Below are 27,113 nucleotides of genomic sequence, written 5' to 3' on the forward strand. Positions count from 1 at the left end.
CGGGAGGGAAGGGGGGAAAAAAAATGCTCCACCTACAGGAAAGGAAGACCTGGATCAACGCGATATCTATCCTACGGCACGGCAAAGCAAACGGTGTTTCGCGTTTTCCACCATAAGTAGTGGGACTCTCAAGTCATAACAGTTATTTTTTGTTTTATAGTCGAGAAATTTGGATTTGCGACGCATGTAACATCAAAGATCTTATATACGTGTCATAGTTAAATAATTCTCTGGGTAGACGTGGTTATATTAGAACGAAGACGTGTGTTGTGCTCGACCCAGTCATTATAACTTATACTCGTATGTACCCACTGTAAAAATACTGGTCTGTGAGAAAATATCACCGTGTCAATGTCAATATTTGGTTGCATATCCCCTTGAGACAATACCTGCATGAAATCTGATACCTATCAAGCTCACCAAACTATCACTGTAATCATCTGAGATGCTTTGCTGCAGGCAAGCAGAGTTCTTAACTAGTCTTGGTGTGTTTTTATTCTTCAGCACGTAAACTACTGGGTGACACGATGGTGCAGTGGTTTGTCGCACCGGGGCCCTGGGTTCAATTCCAGAGCTGGGCTTCTGTCTGCATACAGTTTGCATGTTCTCCCTACGTTTGCATGGGCTTCACCCCACACCACAGAGACGTGCTGGTAGCTTAATTGGCCCTGGTGTGTGTGTGTGTGTCTGTGTGTCTGCCCTTTGATGGACTGGTATCCTGTCCAGGGTGTACCCTGCCTTGCTCCCCTCGCTTGTCGGGATAGGCTCCGGCTCCTCCACGGCTTTGAACTGGAAGCAGTGGTTAGAAAATGGATGGATGCAAAGTGCTGCTCATTTGGATTTAAATCCGGAGATGGGCTTTTCAACTGAGGCGGATCTTAGAAGCTGTCCTGCATGCTCAGGCCTTGATAGTACCTTCAACGAGCTTCAGAATCTGCTTGGGATTGCAAAGGAGGAGACAGGAGAGTTTTGGAACAAAGCTTTCGAGACCGATACGACCAAGATAAACCTTTAGCAAGTAATGGGAAGATTCAAGAGTGGAGAAAGAAAATAACTTTGCATGTGCTCCAAACATCAGCACCTCACCTGAGAAAAAGGTAGGCAGAAAGGATTATTTTTGTACCCCTGGACCATAAAGTCTGACCAAAAAATCTGGTGTTTCATTTCATTGGTAATGGCTGAAATGCAGCTACTGCATATAGACTCAAATGATTTGATCGAAGTGTGCCATTCAAAGTACACTTGAAGTGCAATAAAACTAAATACATCAAAAACCACAGTCATTTCACAACTCCTATGAACAAAATGAACCAGAATTCTAGACTCATAACTATTCAGACTATGGCTCTTATAACACTGAGTTTGAAATCCATATCTGGAGGTGGCTATAATCTTCTAACCAAAAAGTTGGACAAAGCTCTGTGCGAATTCCCCAAGGTCACAAGAAATAAAACAAATTGCCTCTGCAATTACATATTTGAATATTGAAAATGAATATTTGGCACAACAGAATACAGAGTCGCAGACACAAGTATTTGGGGAAAAATACATAGAAAAACCACAAAGGAAGTGATCTTTATTTGTTGCCATAACTGTTCTATTGAAAGATATAGATTAAGGCAGAGATACAGCTTTATAATAAAACATCAAATGATGTAACACGTATGCACTGAAAAAGAAAAGTATAAAAAACAAGGAGGATTCTCCATAGTTTTTGCTCCAAAACTCCTAAAAAGATGTGAAAAAGTATTGAGATGCCAATCATACTGTAGACAAATTACAAACTGTTGTGGAAAATACAAATTGAATCCAAAACGGTCTTCACTTTTCAATTGAATATCATAGTTACTATAATACTATAATAACAGGAACTGATATAACCCTTGAGTACCAACTTCTGAGGTTCAGAACAGCATTCATTCAGATGTTTTTGTTGAAATGTAACTAATTGGGATGCTGCAGAAGGAAAGAAAAAGCTCATTATGAGACTGTTTGATATAGAGTCATTCCCACCTGTGTTTGTTCATCATTGATGAATTGATCACCTTTGCTTAAACAGAAGCAAGGGAGCAAGCTCTTAATAAACAACTTAAAGAGAATGTTCTACCTGCGGTAGCTTCTGCACAGTACAGTAGAACCATACACTTACAGTCTGGTATTTTTGTAACCGGTAAAGAAAGAAAGAATAAATCGTAAAAAAATAAATGTATCTGTTAAAGACATGAATTAGCACCAGCGATTACCAGCTCAGCTGGCATGAAAACCTTTACATACAGGTGGGCCCCAGGATTAAGGGTTGAGAACTGCTGTTCCAGAAAATCCTACACAAGGATTGTTTTTTCTCACTTGTGCCAGTAGATGTCAGCCGAATGTAAGTAAAGTGGTGAAGGAGCAAAGATTTTGTGGTTTACAGAGCAGAGCTCCATTAAACCTAGACTGAAAGAAAGTCTCCTGTTCTAAAAATGTTTAATAAAATATTCAGGCATAATGCCACTTCAGCAATACTTTAATAATTTTCAAACGTAACAAATTTTTACGTTAAACCATGCTCTTATCCGTTGCTAAAAAGACATCACAAACGACATTCGTCCACAAAGTACCGACAAAGTCCCAACATATAGTCTGCTCAAAATCTGAAGTGCTTTGTATAAAATTTTGCTATTCTTTCAGTTTTTTTTTAAAAGAAGCTATGCTATTTAGATCTATAATTCTATATATAACATAATTCTTTTCAAAGCTGGGAGAGAGAACAAAAATCATGTTGATACATCTTTCAGAAAATTAATCGTATTATTGTTTACTTGAAAAGGAAGTTTGTGATGTATTCTCTGAGGAAAAAAATACAGTGGACAAACTACATTTCATGTTGACTTTCACTGAGTTTTTTTTATTCAGAAACTGGAAAATATAAACCACCACAAGCATGAGAGCCCAAAGACACAAAAGCTTTGTTTATAAGAGTCAACATGCTAGAACAGAAAAATTAAAAGATCAGGAATGATGAAATTGAGGAATAAACTGAAAATCTGGTGGTTTACTGTATGCTGTAGTGGCAAATTAAAGACTGCTTTTCAAAACATTGGCACTTGTCAATTGATTGTGTTACTTCAACAATTAACACTGAGTTCCCTGGTAAATAGCATCTTGCAGACTTTAACGTACAAAAGAAGGTTTTTTGAACATTTCAGGGAGGTAGTGTTTTGAGGGAAGAAAAAAGTACTGAAGGACAAATGTTCAATCCACAAAGAACACAGACCAGTAGGGGGGTCTGGCCCCTGTTGTTTAAGCAGTGACTGGTATTTCATACAAAGCTAACTGTTCTTAGACATCCAGCAGTAAAACCGGCCCTTTTGTAACTGCAGTGTTTTAATTTCCCTGAGTTTTTTAATCTTTCTACATTTGAAATATGTTTCATGAGATATCATGTTGTTATCTCAATCTACAATAGTTGCTAAAAAATACAACATACACTAAATTGCATATTACTAGTATGAAATTAAAAATGTAAATACATAATCACAATTAGCAAAAATATACTTTTTTGTAAAAAAAAAAGCCATGGTTAAATTTTTTTACGTTTTTTGGAATTTTCAGTAAAGGCAATTCCACTATCAAAATAATCAATTTTTGTGAAAACTTCTTTTGATTAAATTGATTCAGATGTAAGTATTATTTGGGGATTTTACTGAAGTGTCCTATTGTGTGTTTTAAAATAACACTTAGGCCGGGTAACGCAAAAAAAATCATTTTTTGTTTCTATTTTCTTTTCACCGAACAGAAAGTAAATACTATGGGAATCTATTCATGCTTTTATTTTATTTGTTCTTAATCTCTCACAACACACACAGGTAGGCAGCAGTGATGGAAGGGATCCTTTTTCCCACTGGCTTTTCGAGCGTTGTGTGAAAGAGAGAAGCGGATGGGTTTCTTCAGATTTCTTTTGAGAGACAATTGAATTATAAAATGTCAGTTGCAACATATTGCAAACACCTACAATTTCACAGGCTACTATTTTTCTCATTGGCAAAATTCCTTACTACCTTGTACTCAGATATCTAGTTTCTTTTTTAAAATCACAGGACTAACTTTTCAAAATATTTACTTCATTCTCTACATTTTGTATCCCAGAGCCTAAAAAAATAAATTAATTAATAAAAAGTATATCTTCAATCAACAAAGGAGTTCTCTAGGACTCTAGACTGCCCTGCTCTCCGGACTCCTCTGCTTTGAGACAGGGCCACAGTGTGTCCTAACCCAGCTGTCACTGGGGTAGCCCAGCTTGAGGGGTCTTGTGGAGTTGAGGGATTAGGCAGGCTCAGGATAGTCGGGTCTTCTTAGGTCTGCTGCACAGCAGTTTGTAGTGGCATCAGCGGAAGACATGCCTCTCCTCCCATCAGTACTGTTTCTTTATAACGTGCAGGTGGTCTGTCTGTTACCTGGCATGAGTTGAAGTCACCTGAGTTGGTAAACGTGGTGATTATGAAACAGTATTGGTAATTGGGAATAAACTGTATGAACAAATTTAGATTTGAGCAATGATGCGATCCTCACGTGTCTTAACGTCCCTTTGTTCACAAAATGCAGTTCATAACGGATGTTCGGGATCGAGGACAAAAACCAAGTTGAATCAGAGTCAGCTTTCAGTCATTAGCAATCGCTCATGACTCATTTGCTCTCCTACGTGATCCCCTCCTCTCCCTCATGTACATCTTTTTGTATCCCACCTGCACCCCATCTCCCCCTCTGCAGCCGCCCCTGGGTCACCCCTCACCCCACAGGGGGTCCCAGCCTCCTCGTCCCCTGGCCAGGAGGTCAGTCCTCAGCCAAGCGGGTTCAGCCACATTTTCACTAAACACCCCATAATCCTTTCAGTATACTTAATTCCTGAGTGTTTTTATTATTAGTGAAATAAATCATAATCAAAATATACTCAAATACATCAATGTTTTACCTTGGATGTGGAAGGTATACAGTACATGTTGGTTTCTTCCCTGCATCTCAAAACTGAGTCAGATGAAACATTTTAAGAAGACCTGTTCTAATGCGTAAACCCTCTTAATTTGGTCTTTTAATGTGCAAATAGAAGCATACAGTAACTGCAGTGAACATTTAATGGTTCCTGTAAACCTAACCCTATACTGGCCTAAAATGGATTCTCATGTTAAATGGCATTTTAACAGCATATTTCACCTGGTTGAAAATTTGACTAAAGAAGATAGACTTTTATCAATGCTTTTGATTATTTGATTAGGCTCATATTTGTTGGTTTGGGGAACATTTTCAAATGTGATGACCGCAGGGCCTCAGAGACACATTACAGAACTCATCTGTTGAAACTCCAGCTAGGGTAAGGGTTAGCATCCCACGCTACTTAGAGATTGTTTTATGCTCAGTGCTGGGTTTTGGGGCCCAAGTCAGGCTTAGGACGAGTGATAATTCGATTCTATCTTAAATTTGAATTTTGACTGCTTGTATTGTATATTGCACCGTTCAGTAACTTGATCACAAAACTGAGTCAGATGAAAAGTCTTAATAAAACTTGTTCTACTGAGCAAATGTTCATTATTTGGTCATTTAAAGTGCACATTTGATGGTTGTTATCACCCTAACCCTACACTGGCCTAAAACTGATGTTCATGTAAATATTTAACAGCATTTCTCACCTGATTGAAAATTTGCCTGAAGAAGATAGACTATTGAAGAACTTGAATATCCAACAACTATTATCAATGTTTTTGATTATCTCAGGCTCATATTTGTTGGTTTGGGAAAAAAATTCCAATCTGATGACTGGAGGGCTTCAGAGACAGAAGGCAGGATTGCCCTATTGAAACCCCAGGTACGGTTAGGGTTAAATTTCCCAAACTACTTGGACACTTTTTACACTCAGTGCTGGATTTGGGGTCCCAAGGGAACTTTAGGACAAGTGGTAATTTGCTCCTATCTGCAACTTTTTTCGGAGACTTCTGGCCCCCTGTGTTGTTTATTGCAGAGTTCACTAATTGTATTCCAAAACTGAGTCAGTTAAAAAGTTGTAAGAAAACCTGTTCTGCTGGGTAAATTCTCTTAATTGTGACTTTTAACCTGCAAACAGATAGATAACTGGAGACAACACTGAATGGTTCTTGTAATTCGAATCCTATATTGGTTTAAAATACCCGCTCATTTCAATGGCATTTTTCACAGCATTTTTCAGCTGATTCAGAATTTGCCTAAAGAAGATGCATTCTTGAAATCGATCGATTTCCAAGAGCATTTTCAATGTTTTTGAGAGTTTTGGACTCATTCTTGGGTTTGAGGAATATTTTCAAATCTGATGACTTGATCTGATGTTCCAAGTGAATTTTAGGACAATATAATAAAATTTCCTTAATAATGATTTGCTTCTATCTGCATTTTTTTCCGGAGACTTCTGGCCCCCTGTGTTGTACATTGCAGAGTTCACTAATTGTATTCCAAAACTGAGTCAGATCAAACGTTGTCAGAAAACCTGTTCTACTGGATAAACAGTCATCATTTGGTCATTTAAATTGGAAAAAACAGTATAAATGCAGTGAGCATTTGATGGTTCTTGTAACCCTAATAATATACTGGCCAAAAACAGATCCACATGTACAGGTAAATAGCATTTTTAACTGCCTTTTTCTCCTGAGTAAAATAGACTATTGTAGAAGTTGAATTTCCAACAACTATTATCAATGTTTTTGATTATATTGGTTTGGGGAACAGTTTCAAATCTGTTGACCGGAGAAAGATTGCAGAACTGCTCCCATGAGAGCAGGGCTAGTGTTAGGATTAGCATTCCCACACTACTTAGAGAGTTTGTATGCTCAGTGCTGGGTTTGGGGCTCAAGTCAGCTTTAAAAGGTGTGATAAGTCGCTCCTATCTTTACATTTACTTATTTGAGAAGTGTAAACCTTTTAATTATGATCCCTTTGATCTCATGATATTATCCTTCCAATCTTTCCATATGAAATGATGTCTTTGTGAAGCTTGATTTATAATGGGCTTATATAACACATCTCTTTCTCTCTCTCCCTCTCCTTCACACACCTGAGGAAGTCTCCACTAGGAAATGATGTGCATTTCTGTTTTTTACTTTCAATGTGGAAATAAACTGCACTTGTTCCTCTGCAGGCTGTGCTCTTGCTCAGCTCTTTGCTCAAACCTGATCATAGTTTATAGCTTTATGGTACATAAAGTACAGACTGGGCAAAAGTTCACTTTTGTGTAAAAAAGCTTGCAAAAGCACTGTCCAAAATATTTATGGCATACCATGGTTAAATGTTCAGACAAAGCAAAATGGAAGCAAAATGACAAGGGAGGTCAAAAATGTAGAAAGGAAATACAGTAATCTATAAATTCCTCCGTTGACTTAGAATGTGCGAGAGAATAAAATTTGCTGGAGGAGGGCTATATGAGGTTCTGTTTAAGTGCTTCTTTTGATATGGATTTTTGTAACCCTTTGTTAGATATTCATTTGTGAAGTGGTAGGAAGCTTTCAGATGAAGCTATTTTTTTTCAAGCTGCCTCCCTTTCTTCTCATTTTTGTCTACCTTTTATTGAAGCGATGTCTTCTTTTTTCTTGGGTTCACTTTATCTTCTTTGCTTGGGAATGCTTGCTAGCCATCTTTGGTGGGATTCCTGGAGGACTCTCTTTAAAAGGAGCAAAATGAAATGCAGTCTGTGGCTAGTAAAGCCTATGTCTAGAAAATATCCAAATATAAATGCATACCAGAGTCTGATTCCACCAGTGTTCATACTGAAGGGTTACCTTTGGCTTTGAATTGAGTATTTTCTCTGTCTATATCCTGATGTTAATCATAAGTGTGAAATAGTGCCTAAGAAAAAGTACCATGGCTCTTGAATTCATGACATTTTTACCATAATTCATGCTTTTGTTATGATATTTCACATTAAATGCTGCATTTATGTGACTTTTAAGACTGGAAATGACTTAACCTAAGCCTAGAAATGTAAAACATTTTACAGGTACGGGGGGGGGGTAGCTCAAGTATCATCTGGGAATGTTCAGATTACTTTACTTTGAACAACTGGATAGCATTGTATTGAATTTGCTATTGAACAATAGAACCCCAAGGTTATTTCTGAGTGGAAATGCCAAGTGAGAGTACCAGAGTACCATCTGTAGCTTCCTTTTCATGTAGGTTGAGGATGCATGTTGCTCTGTATTTGTAATTTATCTTGCAGACTTTCAGCAGTAATGTAATGAAATTAAACTTACAGCCTTTCTTCACTCCTAATAAAAGGATTTTTAAAATAAATATCCATGTTTACCTAAGTGCCTTTAAAATATAATTTATCATTTTGACATTTTGAGGCTAAATAAATTACTATAGGTAACTATTTTCTTGTTCATTCAATTATTTAAAGACCGTATTGTCTTCTTTCAGCTGGCGCTGTGGTGGGGTGGTTGGTATTGCTGCCTTGCAGCACTGGGGCCTTGGGTTCAATTCCTGGGGTGCTGTCTGTGTAGGGTTTGTGTGTTCTCCAGTGTTTGTGTGGGTTTCCTCCCTCTGTCTAAAGGTGTAATGAAGGTTAATTGGCTCTGGTGTGAGTGTTTGTACTGTATATCACCATGTGTCCTGTGATGGACTGGTATCCAGTCCAGGATGTATCCTGCCCTGCGCCCAATCTTTGCTGGGATAGGTACTGGCTCGCCTGCCACCCTGTACTGGATAAAGTGATTTTGAAAATGGCTGGCTTGATAATCTTTCTTCTAGCATCACTATTTTATGCTATAGATCTTGTTTGTCTCAAAGGGAACTTAAAGTGCTTGCACATGTTTAAATTGCTTCATCAAGGAGATTGCTTGCATGGAGAAACTGCATGTAGTCTTGATCCTTATGCGCGCAGTGAATGGGAATGTTTTAAATGTTTTTTATAGACTCAGTGGCAAGAAATTAAATCTGTTGGTCTAGTTCTGTCATTCTATTGATAATTGAACCAATTTTTACTAGATTTGTTTTTTTTTAAATCATCACATTTTGTTCTCCCAGGCACTGAGTTTCAAAAACTGTGGTGATGAAATACCTAAATTGAATTTTCATGTCTCTGGAACTTAGAGTGTAGAGGCAAAATCGAGTTAGTTTTTCATCGATTACTTAGCTAGCAATAAAGTTTTATTACTTCTGAAAATTGGGGTGTTTGAAGTCTGCACAGAATGTTGCAGTTACTACTGAATCATGGTGAGCTAAATTTACTTTGTTTGCAATACTCTTGCCCCTTTTCCATAACAAATAATTAAACACCTTCTTGTTTCCTTTCCTTAGCCTTGCCCTGCCTTGGTTAAACCTGATGCCTCTGAATGACTTACTCTGATACAGTATGGGCAGTGAAGCCCATACAATTTTAATGCTTTAGACAACATCTAGTTTTGTAGCAACAACAATCTTTTACGTCTGATACAGTACAGCATATACTTATATTTGTCTTTTTTTAAGATGATGATTGCATCCATATTTTTTGTTCTATAAAAATATTAAAATGGTTTCCTTTAAAATTACTGATCATTTGTTCAAATGAACAGCAATTCTCTGTTAACTATATCTGCAGAGCAAAAATCATTTTTTGAACACCACCTCATCTATGAAGCCTGGTAGAGGCATGCATGGAGTCATGGCCTGAGCATGCATATCTGACTCTAAATCCTGCCCACACTCATCTTTACCGGTGAAGCAACAGCTGGATGAATTCTGAAGTTTACAGAAACACAGCTGCTCATTTCGAAGGACAGCTTGATCTCGGGTGTCTGGGTGGTATTATGTACTGTATGATCCTTTTCTTGATGATTGAGGAGGCTCTGCTTACAGGGATAATCAAAGACTTTGGTATGTTGTGTACCCCCTTTTCCCTGATCTCAATGACTTTATCCCTGACTTGCTTTGAAACTCCTTCACGATTGAGTCTTGGCTTGAATTCCGCTACCATTGTGTTTTACAAATATCTGTCTGCACATTCATTATTCCAGACAGCTTAGAATTCCATCACTACAGAAAGCATCAAGAGCACAAGAATTGCTAAATTGCAGAAGTTGCATATACAATAATTTTATCATGTCTTGATTTAAATTATTTTCCATATTGTCTAGAACTATTTCAGTATATAGAACTATATTGTCTTCTCCATAATGTCTCTAAATAACGTCAATAATGTATCAAATGATGTGTCCTGTATTTAGCCTGTCACTTTCATGAATATCTCCTTAAGCTTGGTATTTCTGATTTTGCCTCTATAGTTTATGTTTCTGCAACAGTACCTGTGTGGAACAGTCTACGGATGTTTACATTCATCTGCAAAGTTTGCCCAGTCCTAAGTTCTTTCTAAATCTTCCAGAATTTCCTTTGCACTTTCCTGTTCGCCCTTCTGTTTGGGTTTATTTGGTAAACTTCAGCAGTGTACTGTATTAAAAGTTAGACAATTGATAAATTAGGAAAAGCATCAGTCCTGTTAGAGATCCCTTTGGCACTCCACTAATCACATCACCCGTTTAGCCGCACATGTATCTGTACTCTCCAACATATCATCATAAACAAGTGTACTACATACAATGTGAGGAACTGGAAAAATCTAGGGTGAGGAATGTCATCAAAAGCCTCATGAAAGTCTAATTGTAACACATAACATTGTCTGTGTGTCTGGTACTGATTTTGCTTCTTAAAAGAACTCTTAACATTTTATTTCAGTAAATCCTACCAAATCCAAATCCATGCCGACAGTTCCCTCGGATATGACTTCCCTTTAGTTTCGTTCTGATCATTTTGTTTCCATAACGTTAGTTGTCATAGAACTGAGACCTCAGGGTCAATGATTGTTTGATTTCATTTTGTCTTCCTTATTACGGTCGAGCGCTGCATTAGCAGTGTTCCAGTCAGTGGGCATTGTCTCAGTCCTGGGTGACTGTAGGACCACTGCCACCGGTCATTTGGTAATGTTCTGTGAATAACACCTTTTGTTGCCTTATGTACAATTCATATAACGCAATTCTCTGAAAAATAGACTTATATTGGACACGGAGATGTCAGCGTGACCTTAACATTTTTTAATACCCCTGAAATATTAAATAAGGGACTTACTTGTAAGCTTTCATTTTTGCTCTGTTCTTCAGGTGAAATTCATTTTACACGTCATTTCTGTTCAATAAGCTGCTTAAAACAGTGAAAACATGATTTTTTATTCTTTAAGTTTGTATTCAACAATTAATTATTAATACCTCGGGTTAAAAACGTAATTCCAACCGTTCCACCCATTACTTTTCGGAAAACCACATATTCCTGGTTAGAGCTACAGTACAACAACCCAAAGCCTTTTGGCTTTGGTATAGGGATCAAGACAGGACTGCATTCTGGGTGGGAAAGCAGTTCATCACAGAGGGTCCCACACATCATTGTGAGATACCACTTACCCCAGCCGGCATGTGTTTGAATGGTGGGAATAAACCAGAGCTCCTGGAGAAACCCAAACAGACATTAGGAGAGAGACAAGCCAACTCCACATGGAAGTCTGCCCATACCTCAAAATGGACCCCAGGAATCAAGAGCTATTAGGCCCCAGTCCTAACCACAACACCACCACAGTGCCTTTTTCTAATAGCTCTTTCTTAGCAAAAAACTCACAGTCCAGATTCTGCCAAAAACAATTTCCTTTCAGTTTGTTTTTTTCAGAGTCTATCTTGTTTGCCAGCAGCCATGTCACCCTGCAACTCACAACTGGCAGCCCACTGGAGCTCAGCAGGTGTGAGCCTGGCCAGTACCTGGATGGGAGACTCCTGGGAAAAACTAAGGCTGCTGCTGGAAGAGGTGTCAGTGGGGCCAGTAGGGGGCGCTCACCCTGTGGTCTGTGTGGGTCCTAATGCCTCAGTATAGTGATGGGGACACTATACTGTAAAACAACCGCCACCTTTCGGATGAGATGTAAAACCGAGGTCCTGACTCTCTGTGGTCATTAAAAATCCCAGGGTGTTTCTTGAAAAGAGTAGGGGTGTAAGCCTGGTGTCCTGGCCAAATTTCCCATGCCTCCTAATAATCCCCCTCAATGAATTGGCTACATTACTTTGTTCTCCTCCCTCCCCCCCCCCCCCCCCACTCCGACGGCAGGCGGAGCGATGCGCTGGTTGGAGTTTTTCTCGGTCGCAATTAATGGCAACGTCAGCTCAAAGATTTGGTTCAAACCACCAAATGGAGACGGGCGTGCCGGCAAGCGGACCCTGCTGATGCGGGATTAACGCTAGGAAAGAGAGCGAGCCTATCTTGTTCCATTTGTGTTACACTTTTATTCACCTCTTTTTCCCATTTCAGTTGTAATGGCCTACAAACATATTGCTAACCTGAAGCATTGTGTTCCAGCACTCCTGTCGAAACTGATTTTCCCAGATTCCAATTTTTCCTACTCCTTTAGAGTTTTGCATGTTGAAAACGGTACCTTTCACAGCTGTTGGTTTTCTGATTATTTTTTGGGAGGTGACCATACTTACAGTAATTCCAAACCCTTGCTCTGAATTCCAGCAAATCAGCAATGAGTGGTCAACATCAAATTGAAAATCCCACTGGTAAGCACTTTAGCTTGTTTATATGTTAGGTGTGTTTGCATTTCCTTTTTATGTCAAACCGTGAGTTTCATTTTGGTTTTAAGATTTGCAAATATCATTTCTGGCTCTCAAGAAGACATTTCTCCTGTCACTAATAATTTCTAATGATTTTTGTCAGCATTGCCACTAAAAAAAAAAGAACATATCTTTGGACAAAACAGACATTTAAAAAATCTTTTCTCTTCCTGCTGCAGGTTAAAATTCTGATAAGCTTGTATCTGGCAACAGTGAACTGCTGAACAGTAAGACAAGAACAAATTCACATTGATCATGTAGATAAAACCAAATCTTCGGGAAACTTTGTTTTAATAATTCACAGAAAAAACACTAGAGAATAAGAAGCACAATTACTTAACCTCAAACCGGATGAGCTGCTGGCATTTCACTGCACATGACTTCTGATAACATATTTCTTTGTTGCTGTTTGTCACTTGTCAAGCAAGACTCGTTTTTTTTTTCAGTTTTGCACTGACAGGATTAGTTGCCATTGAGATCTAAACCACAACATAACAGGAGATACAGATCAGATTTTGACAATAGCTGCAAGGAAAACCATCTGTGAAATTATTTTTTTTAATTTTTAAAGGTGCACTTTTCACATTTTATTTCTGCCTCTCACTTGTGGAATTCTATTTACATTAGTCCACGTTACAGCTATTTGTCAGACAGATTTTTCAGGCCATCAACAAGCCCATAAATAACATGACCTGCGAGGTGTTGAAACGCTACATTCTAACCTGTGCTACCGTATGTCACTGGCACATTTCTCCTGGGATGTGTAATACTTCAAACCCATGGGAGGTATCTTACAGAATAAGGTGATTTGACAAATGGTTGTGTTTCACCTGATATATTGTTGGCTATCCCTCATTTAATTAATTGATAGAGAATTAAGGGGCAATTCAATAAAGTGATTATCTGAGTAGCAGCATTTAGAAGACTATACAATTAATCAATGTACACACCAAACTAAATGATGAAGATGTTGTTTCACAGTCACTCTGTATTTATTACACAAGACCATGAAGATATCATCGTATTGTTGGAGAGATTTGAGACAAGTCTACATGTAAGGTATTAAATTCAGAAATACATGGGTTGTTAATGGTATTATGCATTGCTTTTATTGTTTAATGGGGACATTAGTAGTATCTATACATTTCAGAAATATATACTATTTTTCTTTTTTTCCTTATTGCTTTATTGGAATGACACCAGTGATGTTTTTAAGTCAGTGATGCTGTTTTTGTTTTTATTTTACTTTAAAATCATTAATTGTTTGTATTGCACTCATCTGACCTCTAAGAGTGAATTGTGTGTCTATAGAATCATGTCTACAATCTAATTCAGGGTTGCAGGACAGTGGGAGCCTATTCTACTAAGGAACAGGTACAAGACAATATGCACCCTGGACAGGACGCCAGTCTATTACAGAGCACACACCCACACATTCACAAGAGGGCCAAATTTCCAATAAGCCAATTAACCTACCAATATGTTTTAGTGGGAGGGATACTGATCACCCATAGGAAACCCATGCACATACTATAGGCAACATCCCAGGTCTGGAATTGAACCCAGGACAGCAGAAATACTAACCACTGTGCCAAGTGGCATACAGTTAGTGTGATACTGCTAAAGTCATTGTGTAAGACACAGGAGACTGAAAGTCACTTTCTTTATGGTTTCATTTATTACAAGGCAATGTTTTTAGATTGGAAACTTTAAATGGAAGCATAGCACCATTTTTCTGACAGATGCACGCTGACATTTGCGGTAACCTCAGATGGATGTGGATACATTAACTACTCCTATGATCACTTTGGCGTGTTAATCTAATTAAACATTAATTTCTTCGCATAACACAAACAGACCACAGTCACTTTTCATGCATTAATTATGTTACTTATTATGAGGAACAAATTTAATAAATGTTTCCTAGTCTTGTCTTTTAACATGGAGAAATGAACGTGTATCTTAGGTGGTATTGATTATTTAGTCCTCTGTCATTGGGGATTTTAAATTCAGACATTTACTGGCTTTTATTATTCATTATTATTATATACACTATCTCATAATGTAGTTTGCTAGATCAAACAGCTCTTCGCACGTAATCTGTACAAGCTTGAGTGTAATGTCTGTAACTGCTATTTTGATAAAACACTGAACACATCTGGGGTGGTACAGTGGTTAGCATTGTCCTGGGTCCTGGGTTCAATCCCAGAAGTGGGTGTCTGCCTGCATGGAGTTTGTAGGCTCTCCCTATGTTTGCATGGGTTTCCTCTAGGCTCTGGATGCCTGCTATAATCCAAAGACATACTGGTACAGTAGGTTAATTGGCTTCTGGGAAAACTTGTCCTGATGTGAGTGTCTGTCTGGACTGGGTTCCTGGCCAGGGTGTACCCTGGCTTGTTCCTTTGTGCTCTGGCTCCCCTGCAAGCCTGTATTGGATGAACCAATTACAAAATGAGGGCATGGATGGACTTACAGTAATGCATCGCAATTTGGAGGGTGTTGTCACAGTTGTCTATATACAGTAGCTTCTAAGATCTAAGATCAGTAGTCTTTGGTGCTGATGTCCGTTACACTGCAGAAAACCAGGGACTTAGGCAGTCAGGGTTCACAGACATCTGCTCTTTTCTGTGCATATCTTGTAACTAACAGAGAACAGCAAAAACCCGCCAAGACACCTACAGTAAGTGCCGTCACAACAGCAACAGCATTGTAAACATGAGCGGGCGCTTTGTGTGACAGAACGATGTCCAGCAGATTTGAGCATAGTTCCATAATCATTGCCTTAGGTTGTCAGAAACAGCCTTGCAGGGGATCGTGAGATGCAGAGGGTGAAAGGTGAACTGCCCTGAGGAGCAGGGACACTGATCAGCACTGGCCAAGAGAGCTTAGAGTGAGGGTCAATTGTTCTGCATGACTGGAGCATTATCTACAGTAGGGTGTGGGAGCGAGTCAAGGCTATAGCTGTACTGCGAGGCAGGTGGTTTGCACCTCACCTGTTGTTGAAGGTTGTCCTCTTTTTTGTTCATTATCTTTAATTAAAAAAAGTTGAAAAATCATCAAAGACTTAATAGTAAATCAAACAATTTACAGCTGTATAGCCTTGGGGATGCTTGACTGGTACCTTTACAGTCTCTCCTGAAATCCTGTATTAATCCCAACACTTTGTCCAAATCATTAGAGATACAGTATATCTTTCCAAAAATAAACAATTGAATACTTAACACTTACATTCACTCCTAGAGTGTATACTGTATATACAGTACAGCGTGTTTGAAGCTCTGATTGTACGAATCCACAGAAATTCAATTTTGACATTTTTTTTAAGTGCTTACAGCCAAACATTTTTAAAAACATATTTATATTGCTGTTTTGGAAAGCCTATAGACAAACTGACAGATAATTCAATATTTGGGATTAAAATAAATTACTGAGACCCTTGGGGGAAAACTGATAGATTACATAGCATTCTTAATTATCTAAGATACTTATTTTCAAATGAAAATTAAGACACCTCTGTCTGAATTTTTGGTTTATTCTTTTAATCACCTGCAAACTAAATTTCCCCATCAGCTCAGATTTTATAATAATGAAGTGCTCCAGAATTTAGATTAATTTGCCAGTTCAGCCATTCTCTTTAAAACAGTCCTGCGTTTGCAAGGTGCTATGTTCACATTTTGTTTTCTTTTTTGAAGGAAAATGTTTTAAGAGATATTCTATCCTGTTAATCATCACTAATAAAATACTCCAGTTTCTAAATAGGCTGGGGAGCAGTGGATTACATTATTGATCCAGAATGTCAGCTATTGTTTATCTGGTAAATCATGCCTTCTTGGTTTATAAAACAATGCAGCTTGCTTGTGGAAAAAATGATGTACTAGTATTTCAGAGAAGGATTATAGTCAAGAATAGGAGCCAAATTAAAAACATTGATAGAGCAGCAGATGAAAAACACTTTCAAGGGGAAGTGAAAAGTGCAGTGTTGTTTCAGAGCCATTACCCATCAGCTTTCTGAAAACCTAAGACTTTTTTTTTCAGTGATACTTTTGAAAATAATTGCCTTTTTCTTTTGAATACATTAAAGAGACCACAGCCATTCATTTACAATTTTTATTTATCATCTGTCAGTACACCCTTGAAAGGTAAACAGTGTATCTCAAGAGTGTTCCCTTGCATAACATTGCTAAATAAAAGAAAAAATGTTCCATTAGCACCACTTTGTATAGTCGGATACTTTACAGCATTTTTGCAGGGTAAATATCACTGTTGTAAATGAAGTGTGCTTACATATACTATATACTGCAGTTGCCATAGAAACTCTTTAAGAATATGGATTCAGTTATTTAAGGTTCTCACTAATAGAAAACAGAAACAAAAGGAGGTACAAAACCAGTTCCATTTGGATTCCCTTCCTAAGTCACTGGGGATAATGCCTACTGAACAAAAGTGAAATCACTCTCTAAACCTCATGTAATCCCTTCCACACTTTCAAAGGTGTACAAAATATAAACAAGAACTTTAAATGGAAATCAACCTGAAACAACAAGGCATGAAAAAATATACATTTTCTCAAGTTGCATATCTGCAGTTAGACTTTAGAGTGTTCTAAATTAGGAGCTACTGGGTCATAATACCATCCGGCTTTAGGAGACAAACTAATTTTTTGGATGTCTTACAACCAAAACCCCTTCGACATTTTACAATCCCAGTTACAAAATACCTCGGGGTCTTAACATCTTCAAATGTAATATTTGTGAATTCCCTCATTCGCGATTTGATCTGGCCAGCAGGGTCTTACACTGTATGGAAGAAGAGCAGAGTGAGATGAAACCAAGCTGAAGCTTATTAAAGGGCATCTTTCAAATTACCGGCCCGGCTAGGAACGCGAGACGAATCCGTCTAGTGATCCCCACCCTGCCCCCTGCTCAGTGTAGCGGAGCTAGTTTGGGCACGGTGATGTCAGCGCCCTCCCTGCGCGTAGCAGGGACCTCAGCCGCCTGGGCTGGGGGAGGTCTCCTTTAGCTCATTCGGCTGGTTCCCTGTTGCGATACGCCGGAGACCTGGGCTCGAGCCTGCGTGGAACCGCGACAGTCACACCAGCACCCGCATGTCCACGTCGTCTTGTTTTTATATTGTAAAGAACACTCCAGGTTCTGTGTCAGGAGCTCCCACTTAGCTGACTACTGTCATATGGTGATTACTGTTTTTTGTTTTAGTTGTTCAATATACTGTAGAACATTACGCAATGGTATGCAGATTTGGCTATTCATGACCTTCCTCTGCACTGAACCCTCACATCGAAACCCTACTATCACCCTGTCACTCAGAGCTGGCAGCCCACTGAAGGTGTGAGCCTGGTCAGTACCTAGATAAGAGACCTCCTGGGAAAGCTAACGTTGGTGCTGGAAGAGGTGTTAGAGGGGCCAGCAGGGGGCGCTCACCATGCAGTCTGTGTGGGTCCTAATGCCCCAGCATAGTGACGGGGACACTATACTGTAAAAAAGGCGCCAGCCTTTGGATGAGATGTAAAACCAAGGTCCTGACTCTCAGTGGTCATTGAAAATCCCAGGGCGTTTCTCAAAAAGAATAGGGGTGTCTTGGCCACAGGGGTAGTCCCCATTACCAGTTCTTAATTACCACGATCGTGAAATGTTACATGATTTGGAATGATGTCCATCCTAACTTGTTCATTTAGGGTGGAAGAGATCCCAAAGCCAACAATTAAAGCAGTGTCATTTTTCTAAAAACACTGTACGAGCCCGAAGGAGACTTTCATGTAAAGTGCCGAAACTGTCACAAGCTTTGTCCATCCGCACATCAGATGGCTTGTCCTCCTCCTCCTCTCCATTTTAGACGTATTTAGTTGTGGCCTGGAACTTTTGACGTGACTAATCAGTTATATACAGTATGGTTATGCAATATTCTTAAGTTGTTTAACCAAATACAAAACAAAATGTTCTGTGAATGAATGCACGTTAAGATAAAAAAAATTCAATCATTTAAACATTTTTTTCTTTGAAATCTATGCCAACTTGGAGTCCAGCGGCACAAAGCCCTAAAGTGCCTTGCATACAAGACTGAGGGGTATCAGTGCATACAGGTACTGTAGGTGTGAAGGCTGAAGAAGGTTCCATGGCCGAAACATTGTGTTTCCTTTCTTCTTTTTTTCAGCATGGAATAAACCTATTACTTGTTCCTTTGCAGCCTGCACATGCTGACGCAGCTCCCCACCTGAACTACTACAGGTACTGTAACTGACTTGGCCCATTCTGCAATACATGTGGATCTGTCCTCCTTGTGGCAAAATGGGTGAAATAACCTGAAAAGATCTTTGACTTAACTGTTTATGTGAACAATACATACTTTCTCAAGTCTGCTGCTGTTTTGGTTTTGTTTTATTTCACTTCATCCACATAAAATAGTTACAAACAGTGTATCTGGATAACATTTTATAGTACTGATCACTTGAGTGTACATAGAATCCAGCTACTGAAACAGAGATACAATTTGGTATGGTTCTCTACACATGTTTAAGGACAGAGAAATAAAATGGGAATCATCCCATTACTGTAGATTAATTATTTGTGGCCAAGGAGTTGTAAGAATCTTGTACATGTAATAACCTCAGAAAGTTGAGAGCAAATTAAAGTATCAGCTTGTATACACTGTTTCATGTTGCTTCATACAATCACATTAAATGACCTTGAGCGAGTGCCCTCTTTTTCAGGAATGGAACAGCTTCTTGCTGTTAACCAACCACAGCATCCAAACATCAAAGGCAATGGTTAAATTCTGTTGACTTTTAGAAAGACATACACTGTCAGCTAAAGATGAGAGATGCGCTTATTCAAAGTCAGTTGAACGCATTTCTATAATCTCAAAAGATAAAAACGCATCAGCTGCAAAGTTAAGGATCATTTGCTCAGCCTGTTTGTATCAAACATGTTATCACAACCAGTTAAAAGGTATAGTAGAACATAAAAACATTGAGTAAAAATGTGTAAATGGAGCTTTTGCAGTATCTGAGCTCACTAATCACCCCTACAAATTATCGCCTTGGTTTTTGTGTAATTGCTATGTGCACAGTGTCTCTCAAAGAAACTACCTGATGTTCAGTTATCAACTCATTTTCCCAACGTAGGGAAAAACACCTTATCTGTGAATAAAAATGTATTCTTAATATTTCAAAGAACAAAAAATGTATTTATGTAAAGGAAAAAAAATACATTAGTCAGTACTGGTATATATATGTATATATTAATAGAGTTGCAAATTCATACAAGATAAACAAAGTCTAACAATATCATCTGGTCAACATTATATTGAGTTTAGAGGGAAAAACATGATTGTCACTCACTGTGCTTCACAAAAAGTACTCTTTATGAATAAATAATCTGATGAAATATTTACAATATAAACAAATGGAAAAAAAGCTTTGGATCCTTTTATTCAGACAAGATGCGAGCCAGTTTGCAAACTGCACCAATATGCTTCCTCCTCCATCAGAACAATGTACAGTATGTAGCAACAACAGCACAACATTTAGGATTGCGATTTCAATGCCAGTTTACTTCGGTAATAACTACATATGTATCATACTGCTTTGTATTAACATATCAAACATAATTTGGAAAGAAAAATATTAACATTACGCTATATTGCATTCCCCACAAAAACGGAAATGACACTTTGCATCCAACAAGGATAAAGGCAATAACCAAGGATCACAGGCAGGAACAGAAAAAAAAAGACTTGGACGAGTGAACTGTAGATACATCACTGCGCTCCTTATTTTTACGGTTAGCTATGATGGACAGTTGACTGGATGCATAAACAGTAATGTGTCCATACAATTCTTGCTGTACACGTAGAGCCATGGTAGTCGTCATGTAAAATGGGCAGTGCAAGCAAATTAGTTCAATTACAGTTCTTCCAGCTCATTTTGAGACAGTCAGATGGAATCATCAGTCTAGGATTCAGCCAGTGAGCCTTTTTCAAGGGCTCACAAACACAAGAATCGTGTCTTCGTCCAGGTATGTGCGGAAAAGAACGTTTCCAGGCAATGTTACCCAGAATTTAAGTATTCCAGTGCTACTTCATAGCAGAATTTATATTGATCCTACAAAAAGTGAAAGCAAGGAGATTAAATTAATTTAATCAATAAATGCAGGTTATTCATTATATCAATATTTAAAGAAAAAATACATTCAAGAAATGGCAGAACAGCTAAACAGACTGGCACAAACCAATTAATTCAGACGGGCCAAATGGCCTTCTCATATCTTGTGCTTAGAGCCAAGATGTGGCTTGTGTCAAAAGAAATTAACTCCATCAACTGTGTCTAAATGTGCGTTTAGATGGCATGAAAAACTGACAACATCCTGAACTATGGCCTCCATTTAAATGTACTCCAGTCAGTCAAATAAGGACTAAGCAGCTTTAAAAGACGTACCAGTAAGTCAACCATATTGGGCTTGTTGTTCCTCAGTGTCTTAACAGCATGGAAAACGTCGACTGAGTGCTGGTGCCGGAGCATTTCACAGACAATGCTAATTGCACAAAACGTCCCACTGCGACCTCCCCCATTCCTGCACAAGACAGCACAAGAGAGGAAAATCAGCATTTTTTTTTACTTTGGAGAGAGTAAACACAGTTTTATGAACCATTATGCACCATCCTGCGATAATGCATTGTCTGCTGTAGGACTACTTAAGCATATTTTGACTGTGGAGGCTTCTTCAGGTGTGCGGCTCCCTTATTGAACCTCTGTGATCGCTTTCCTTAAACACAATTTCCTTAAACACCCTTAAGCCTGAAGGGATCTCTGTTCCTGCTGCAGCGGGAATAAGATTATTCTATTCTTGTGTTATTTTTGCAAATACTTCTCCTATATGACCTCAAAAAGAGAGAAGGAAATATTTGGAGTCAAAAAGCTCTCACTGCTAACATCGCCCCATCTATGACTTTCCACAGTCTTGCTTTTTAAGCGTTTGAGTGCGTAACTGGTACTTTTCCAGCCTGTCTCTCTTCTCAGGAATCCTGATGCCCAGTATACTGTATGTTGAAGTAGAATAGCTAAACTGTTGCTAATTAAAAAGGAACAGAAACGTTTAAAAAATATAATTAGTGTGTACAGTGGCAAGCAAAATACTTTAGCACTCATTTTACTTTAACCAGAATTTACACAGCAATGACAAATGCCACTACAAACTTGGAGAGATTGTTTTTTGTAGCTGGTGAGCAGAGCGAGAGCGAGTTTCCAGTCCTTCTTGGTTATTATATGTATATTAGATATGTATATGTACTACTTTTTAACAGCTTCTGCACATCACCTTTAACCAGTCATCAAACATGGCAGCAGAGACAAAAATGTATATTAAGCAGTGATGTACAGTATATGGAAACAGAGATGATCACAGGACACCAGTGAGGATTTCTACAGGTAGAAGACAGTGTTGAACTGATTTCAACACCTGGGTGTCTTATTTTTGGCATTAAGATTAAAAATCTGATTACTAGTTTCTATAATTCTTTAACAGATAAAATGCACTTGACATACAGTAGTGGCTTTTTCATAAACACTGAAAGCAAACATTACTGAGATCCGAAATGAGATGTGGAATTATCAATCATTTTTTACTACATACCCATGCTATCTGGAATGTCATGTGTTTAAGGCTACGGCTCCTGTAATATAAGGGGTGAGTGACTACCCTGTAGATTTTAACACACTGAAGGCTGCACAGCGCCTGACTGAAGAGCATCCTTCACTGACACCACTGCACTTTTTTGAGCCAGCTGCCGAGTCACAGGCCCAGGAGACGCCGTTTCACCCAGAGTTCAGAAGACCCTTGATGAGTACTGCCCACCCTGTCCCAGCAGTTGCAATCCCACTGGCTAGTGGGCACAGGCAAGGGCAACACTCGGTATGTACAGTACAAAGAGTAAGACATAACTCAAACATAACTGCAGATGAAAAATTCCAGAAATGGCTTTATCTTCAAAGTAGAACAATGCCATAGAAGCTGCCGTGCTGAGCGCTGAATAAACCTGCAGGTTCCGCGTGGTGGGACACTTGTCAATGACGTTACAAAAAGTTCAGTCTCCGTGTCGCCAGGAACACTTACAGGCAGTGCACCACGCTCCTCCCCTCTCCCCCGTCGTAGTCCTCCTGCCACTTCTCCACCTGGCGGATGAGCTTGAGGAAGGAGCGCTTGGACAGCGGGGTGTCTCTGTACATGGGCCAGCCCAGGAACTGGAACTGCTGCACCATCCGGTACCCATCCTGAGGCTACAGGGCCGACAGGCACACAGGGCATGGAGTCACGACACGGAGAGACCCTCGCAGCCAACATGCACTATTCCACCCCATACATAATCGATTTACTTTGTGTGTACAGGACATGTACTGCAATATGAAGTGCAGATGTTGGAGTGATGGGTTTTAATTTCGACGTGACACTGGAGCATAGCAAACCTCTTCTAACTGGAATGTACAGCATATATAATACCTTGGTGCCAAAAATTACATTGAAAAAAAACTAATTTTAAACTAGCATAAAACGTCCTGTTCATAACATTAAGAGATTTTCAGAGATCAGAGATTTTACTGAAATGCTACAGACTACCACATCGGTGTGTAGTTTGGTCCATTTCAAAAACAGCTTCACACACAGGTGTAGGTCACAGTTTGATGAATTACATGTCTTTACAGCTACAGAGGTCGTTTTAGCTGACAAGAGATAATTCTCAGCAATAGTTATATACTGTACTGATCTCATGGCCCAGATTCTGAGCTTTACCAGAGGTATTTAGGCATAGGGTGAAAAGGTTCAAATATACTGAAGTATCAATATACGGCACCAAAGTCACGATGCCACCCATTCATACATTTTTATAAAAAGAGCCTTACTCTTGCTGCATTGTAAATTCTGAATATTCTGCTAATGATATCTTCTTCAAGGTCCGCTGACACAAACTCCACCTGGATAGGTCCGTGTCTGTGAACACCATTTTCAGGCCAGTACTGAGGACACAACTATCAAAAAAAACAAAACAAACAACAAGCATAACATAAAAGTCTATAGTAATGAACAGTAAAAAATATTCAAAATAAAAAAAGAGAACACAGGATATATTGGCACAAGAATGCTTCCTGATTGTCACAATTACAGCAATTAAGATCCTTCGGGTAACAGCAGAGATTACAATCATTGTAATCTTTTGAAATATGCAGAATTATGAATTTCACTTTACAGTGTACTGGAAACTTTATTTTTTTCAATATCTTTCCGAGATTAAAAGATCTTGATGCATCATATTTTACAAGAAAAACATCTGCGTTTCTATGTAGTGGAAGGCATGATCAAACATGGTAAAATTTTTTTTTTTTTATTTGTTCCTGTTTCCTATTGACTACAGTGCTGTTAAAACCCCAAGCTGCTTACAAAAGGAACTCTTGGGAAAATGCTTGCATCAGGGCCCCTTGATGTAAAGATAAAAAGTAAATCTTGCAGCCTCCTGTCCAGAGGCATTCATGGACATACAGTACACAGTGTTATATACAGTACACACACATCCCATGTAGCACAGGGAACAAAAATACCTCATGAGACTAAATTATTATTAAAAACAATCAGATTAAAAAAGCATGAAAATAAAATTCTACTGAACTTCTGCGTCAGGTTAGTTTTCTGGTTACAATCAGAACTAATGGCTCCTATTATTGCGGAACAGCATTTTGACAACAAGGTCTGCCAGCCGTACTGATGCAGCTTCAATACAGCTTTAACGCACAGGCTTTCTGACAGCGCCCGAGGCCAGGGCACTCACAGTCACTTCCATGACTTTCCTTTCCTGACATGCTTGCTCATACCTGTGCTGGGTCCACATCATTCAGCATTACTATTGACGTACAGTGATAGTCCAAAACCAGCCTCCAGAAATCTTTCACTGTGTTTGGCAAAGGATGCTGGGTGACTATGAACGCAGAAGGTTGCTTATAGCTCTGCAAAACAAAAGGAAGTCATTACAATGCTACTCACTGCAGAACACATGGTCCATTCCATGGCATTCATTGCTCCATCAGTAGTAATTGGGTTTTTTTCCATTCCATTGAAAAAAAAATGATGCTTCGTCTCACATCTTGCTATGATTTGTTCAATTACCACAAATAATAAAAATGTTCCTTTCCAATTTTCACTTGGAAACAACTTTTTTCAAGTTATTTCATCTCTAAACTACACATAGTACATCTTCAAACTTTTGTTCTATTGACTTCATTGCATAATCATTTCCAGAATCACTGAAATAAATGGGTACCAATACGATTCCTATTTTAAAACCATTTCATTAAAATAAACATGTAATTTATTTTTTCTAATAATACTTAGGAACAGTTATTAGAGAAAACATTTTCAATGCATAAACCACTGTTGTCCCCATGGTGTGCGAGAAACGCTGAATCTATGTAACTGATACGGCTGTTTTTGGTGGAAAAGAAGACGTCACTACAGAGAACACTGATAATTCACTGACCACAATCTTCACCTCAGTAACAGATGGAGACGGGGAAAAAAAACAGACTTATGGAACAAGTCTTGTTTATATAAATGAGCACGTTTTCTGGCATTACTATTGTATACTCAATTTTGGTGACATTTTTTTACTTGTATAATAAGTACTCAAAAACACAACAAGCTCCATTATATTTAAGGATGATATGTAATGTCCGATGGACAAAATAGAAAATAAGTTGTGGTTCCTGTGCACTGCACCTAGGTTTAGTGCTGATCAACCATATCCAAATTTACTAACACTTCTGCCATTTAACTATCTATGATTTGCCTACTTCACAGCAAGGGTCCCGTGTTTTCTGTTTTTTTCTGTTTGTTTTCTGTTTTTACGAATGTTTCTGTTCCTGTTTGTGTTTGCCATGGAAGTATGTCTCTGTATTTTTTTTGCTGATGTTGTACTTTGAATTAAATGTCTTATAAATCATCACTTACAAAGCACCTTCAAAATCATATCATAAATACTTTAAAGAAAACAGTAAAACAATCAGATTCACCCCAGCCTTAGACGAAATTCAACTCAAAAACTGAATTCAAAAACTTGAAAAGTCTAAACATTTTATATGCATGAGATTTCAGATTTCAGTGTCCGTGTGTTTTTGTATCTGTAAGCGATGTTAACTTGATTTATAGTGTTGGTCCCTTAAAGGCAAATCAATTTCTCTTCAAACCTGCTATTGAGAAAAACATCTGACTCACACACTGCTTTTGCAGAAATCGGCCCTTTCACAGTATGGTTTATTTTCCTGTGTTACCTGTTTTATTGTGCACAATGCTTTTTTCAGAGTGTATTAACTGCATTCTTTGATAACATCATTCTTTGATACCTCTCTTTTGTTGCTATCTTATCAGAATCTCAGAAATAAAAAAATTACAACAAAAATGGTGCCAACACTTGGCTGCCATGATGTTGTAAAGTGTACCGGTGCTTTTTGTGTATGTAAATAAGGATGTTTGCCTTGTGTGTAGCTCAAACATGAAAAATTGAATTCCACACATGACACATTTGCGTGAGTACCAGCAAAGAGTGCATAAAAGGGAAACTTACATCCATAAGCGCAGCGTTGATGTAGTTACTGCTTTCTCCATCTATAGTAATAAGGAAAGGCAAACACCGGTCTGGAGGCAGGACATCCATACAGCGATTCTTCTCGTGATTGCGTGGCAGTAGAGCTATGCTGCAGTCTTCCACTCGTAAAGTGGGAGTCACCATATTTAGGGTCTAGAGAGGCAGATGAGAAAAGCAGAATACAGAAATTCCGTTCCCCTTCTTAAACAACCTACACAAAGTATTCTGCAGCAGTATATCAGCAGTAGGATTGTGTTCCCTTATCCCAGAAATCTTGAGCATCCCAAACTGAGAGGGAGCACATTTCTGTTTCAACAGATGAGCTTTCACTAAGCAGGTTTCTAAGATTTTGCAAAGCTGTCACTGGTGGCTATTCATATACAGTACCGTTCAAAAGGTTCCACTGCTGGAACACGCCCAGAATTCTTACAGGTGGTGCTATATACAGTATATCTCATAAATCCAATCTTTTTTTTAACTAATGCTGTATCAATGACGTGTTTGCAGATAACAATTTTAAGAACATCACGGCACACATTATCAAAACCTTAAAGGGTTTAATGCACAGCCCCCCCCCCCACACACACACACTTACTCTGAACTCTTCTTTAATCTGGCTGGAGTTGGTCTGCGGGTCAAGTCTGTTCATGTCGTAATACGCAGACCTGAGCTGAAGGGCTGGAATGGTGGTGTCTCCACAGAGACAGGCTTCCAAGATGGCATCATGGATGAACACGTACTGTTCCTGGGAAAGGACACACGGTTTAGCTACAGTACACTGCAAAACACAGAACATTATTGCTGTATAATTACCATTATCAATAAATCCTAAATGCCGGTCCAGCATCTGGA

At 38.7% G+C, this 27,113-nt stretch overlaps 1 protein-coding gene across 4 annotated transcripts in view; it reads right to left on the minus strand.

The window, feature by feature from the left end:
- Positions 1–19,000: 19,000 nt before the first annotated feature.
- Positions 19,001–27,113, minus strand: part of LOC148831714 (receptor-type tyrosine-protein phosphatase mu) — a 242,427-nt gene continuing 234,314 nt past the window's right edge. For all 4 annotated transcript variants that reach the window (XM_088918656.1, XM_088918655.1, XM_088918658.1 and 1 more), the window contains 7 exons: positions 26,857–27,006; positions 26,241–26,414; positions 24,496–24,627; positions 23,533–23,658; positions 22,748–22,911; positions 21,073–21,208; positions 19,001–20,739 (listed from right to left, as the gene is read on the minus strand). In XM_088918656.1, the coding sequence (XP_088774782.1) occupies positions 20,686–20,739; positions 21,073–21,208; positions 22,748–22,911; positions 23,533–23,658; positions 24,496–24,627; positions 26,241–26,414; positions 26,857–27,006 (936 nt within the window). In that variant the 3' untranslated portion in view covers positions 19,001–20,685. The remainder of the gene's footprint in view (positions 20,740–21,072; positions 21,209–22,747; positions 22,912–23,532; positions 23,659–24,495; positions 24,628–26,240; positions 26,415–26,856; positions 27,007–27,113) is intronic.

Source organism: Atractosteus spatula, chromosome 6 (genome assembly GCF_055471065.1).
Source record: "Atractosteus spatula isolate fAtrSpa1 chromosome 6, fAtrSpa1.hap1, whole genome shotgun sequence".
Taxonomy (NCBI): Eukaryota; Metazoa; Chordata; class Actinopteri; order Semionotiformes; family Lepisosteidae; genus Atractosteus; species Atractosteus spatula.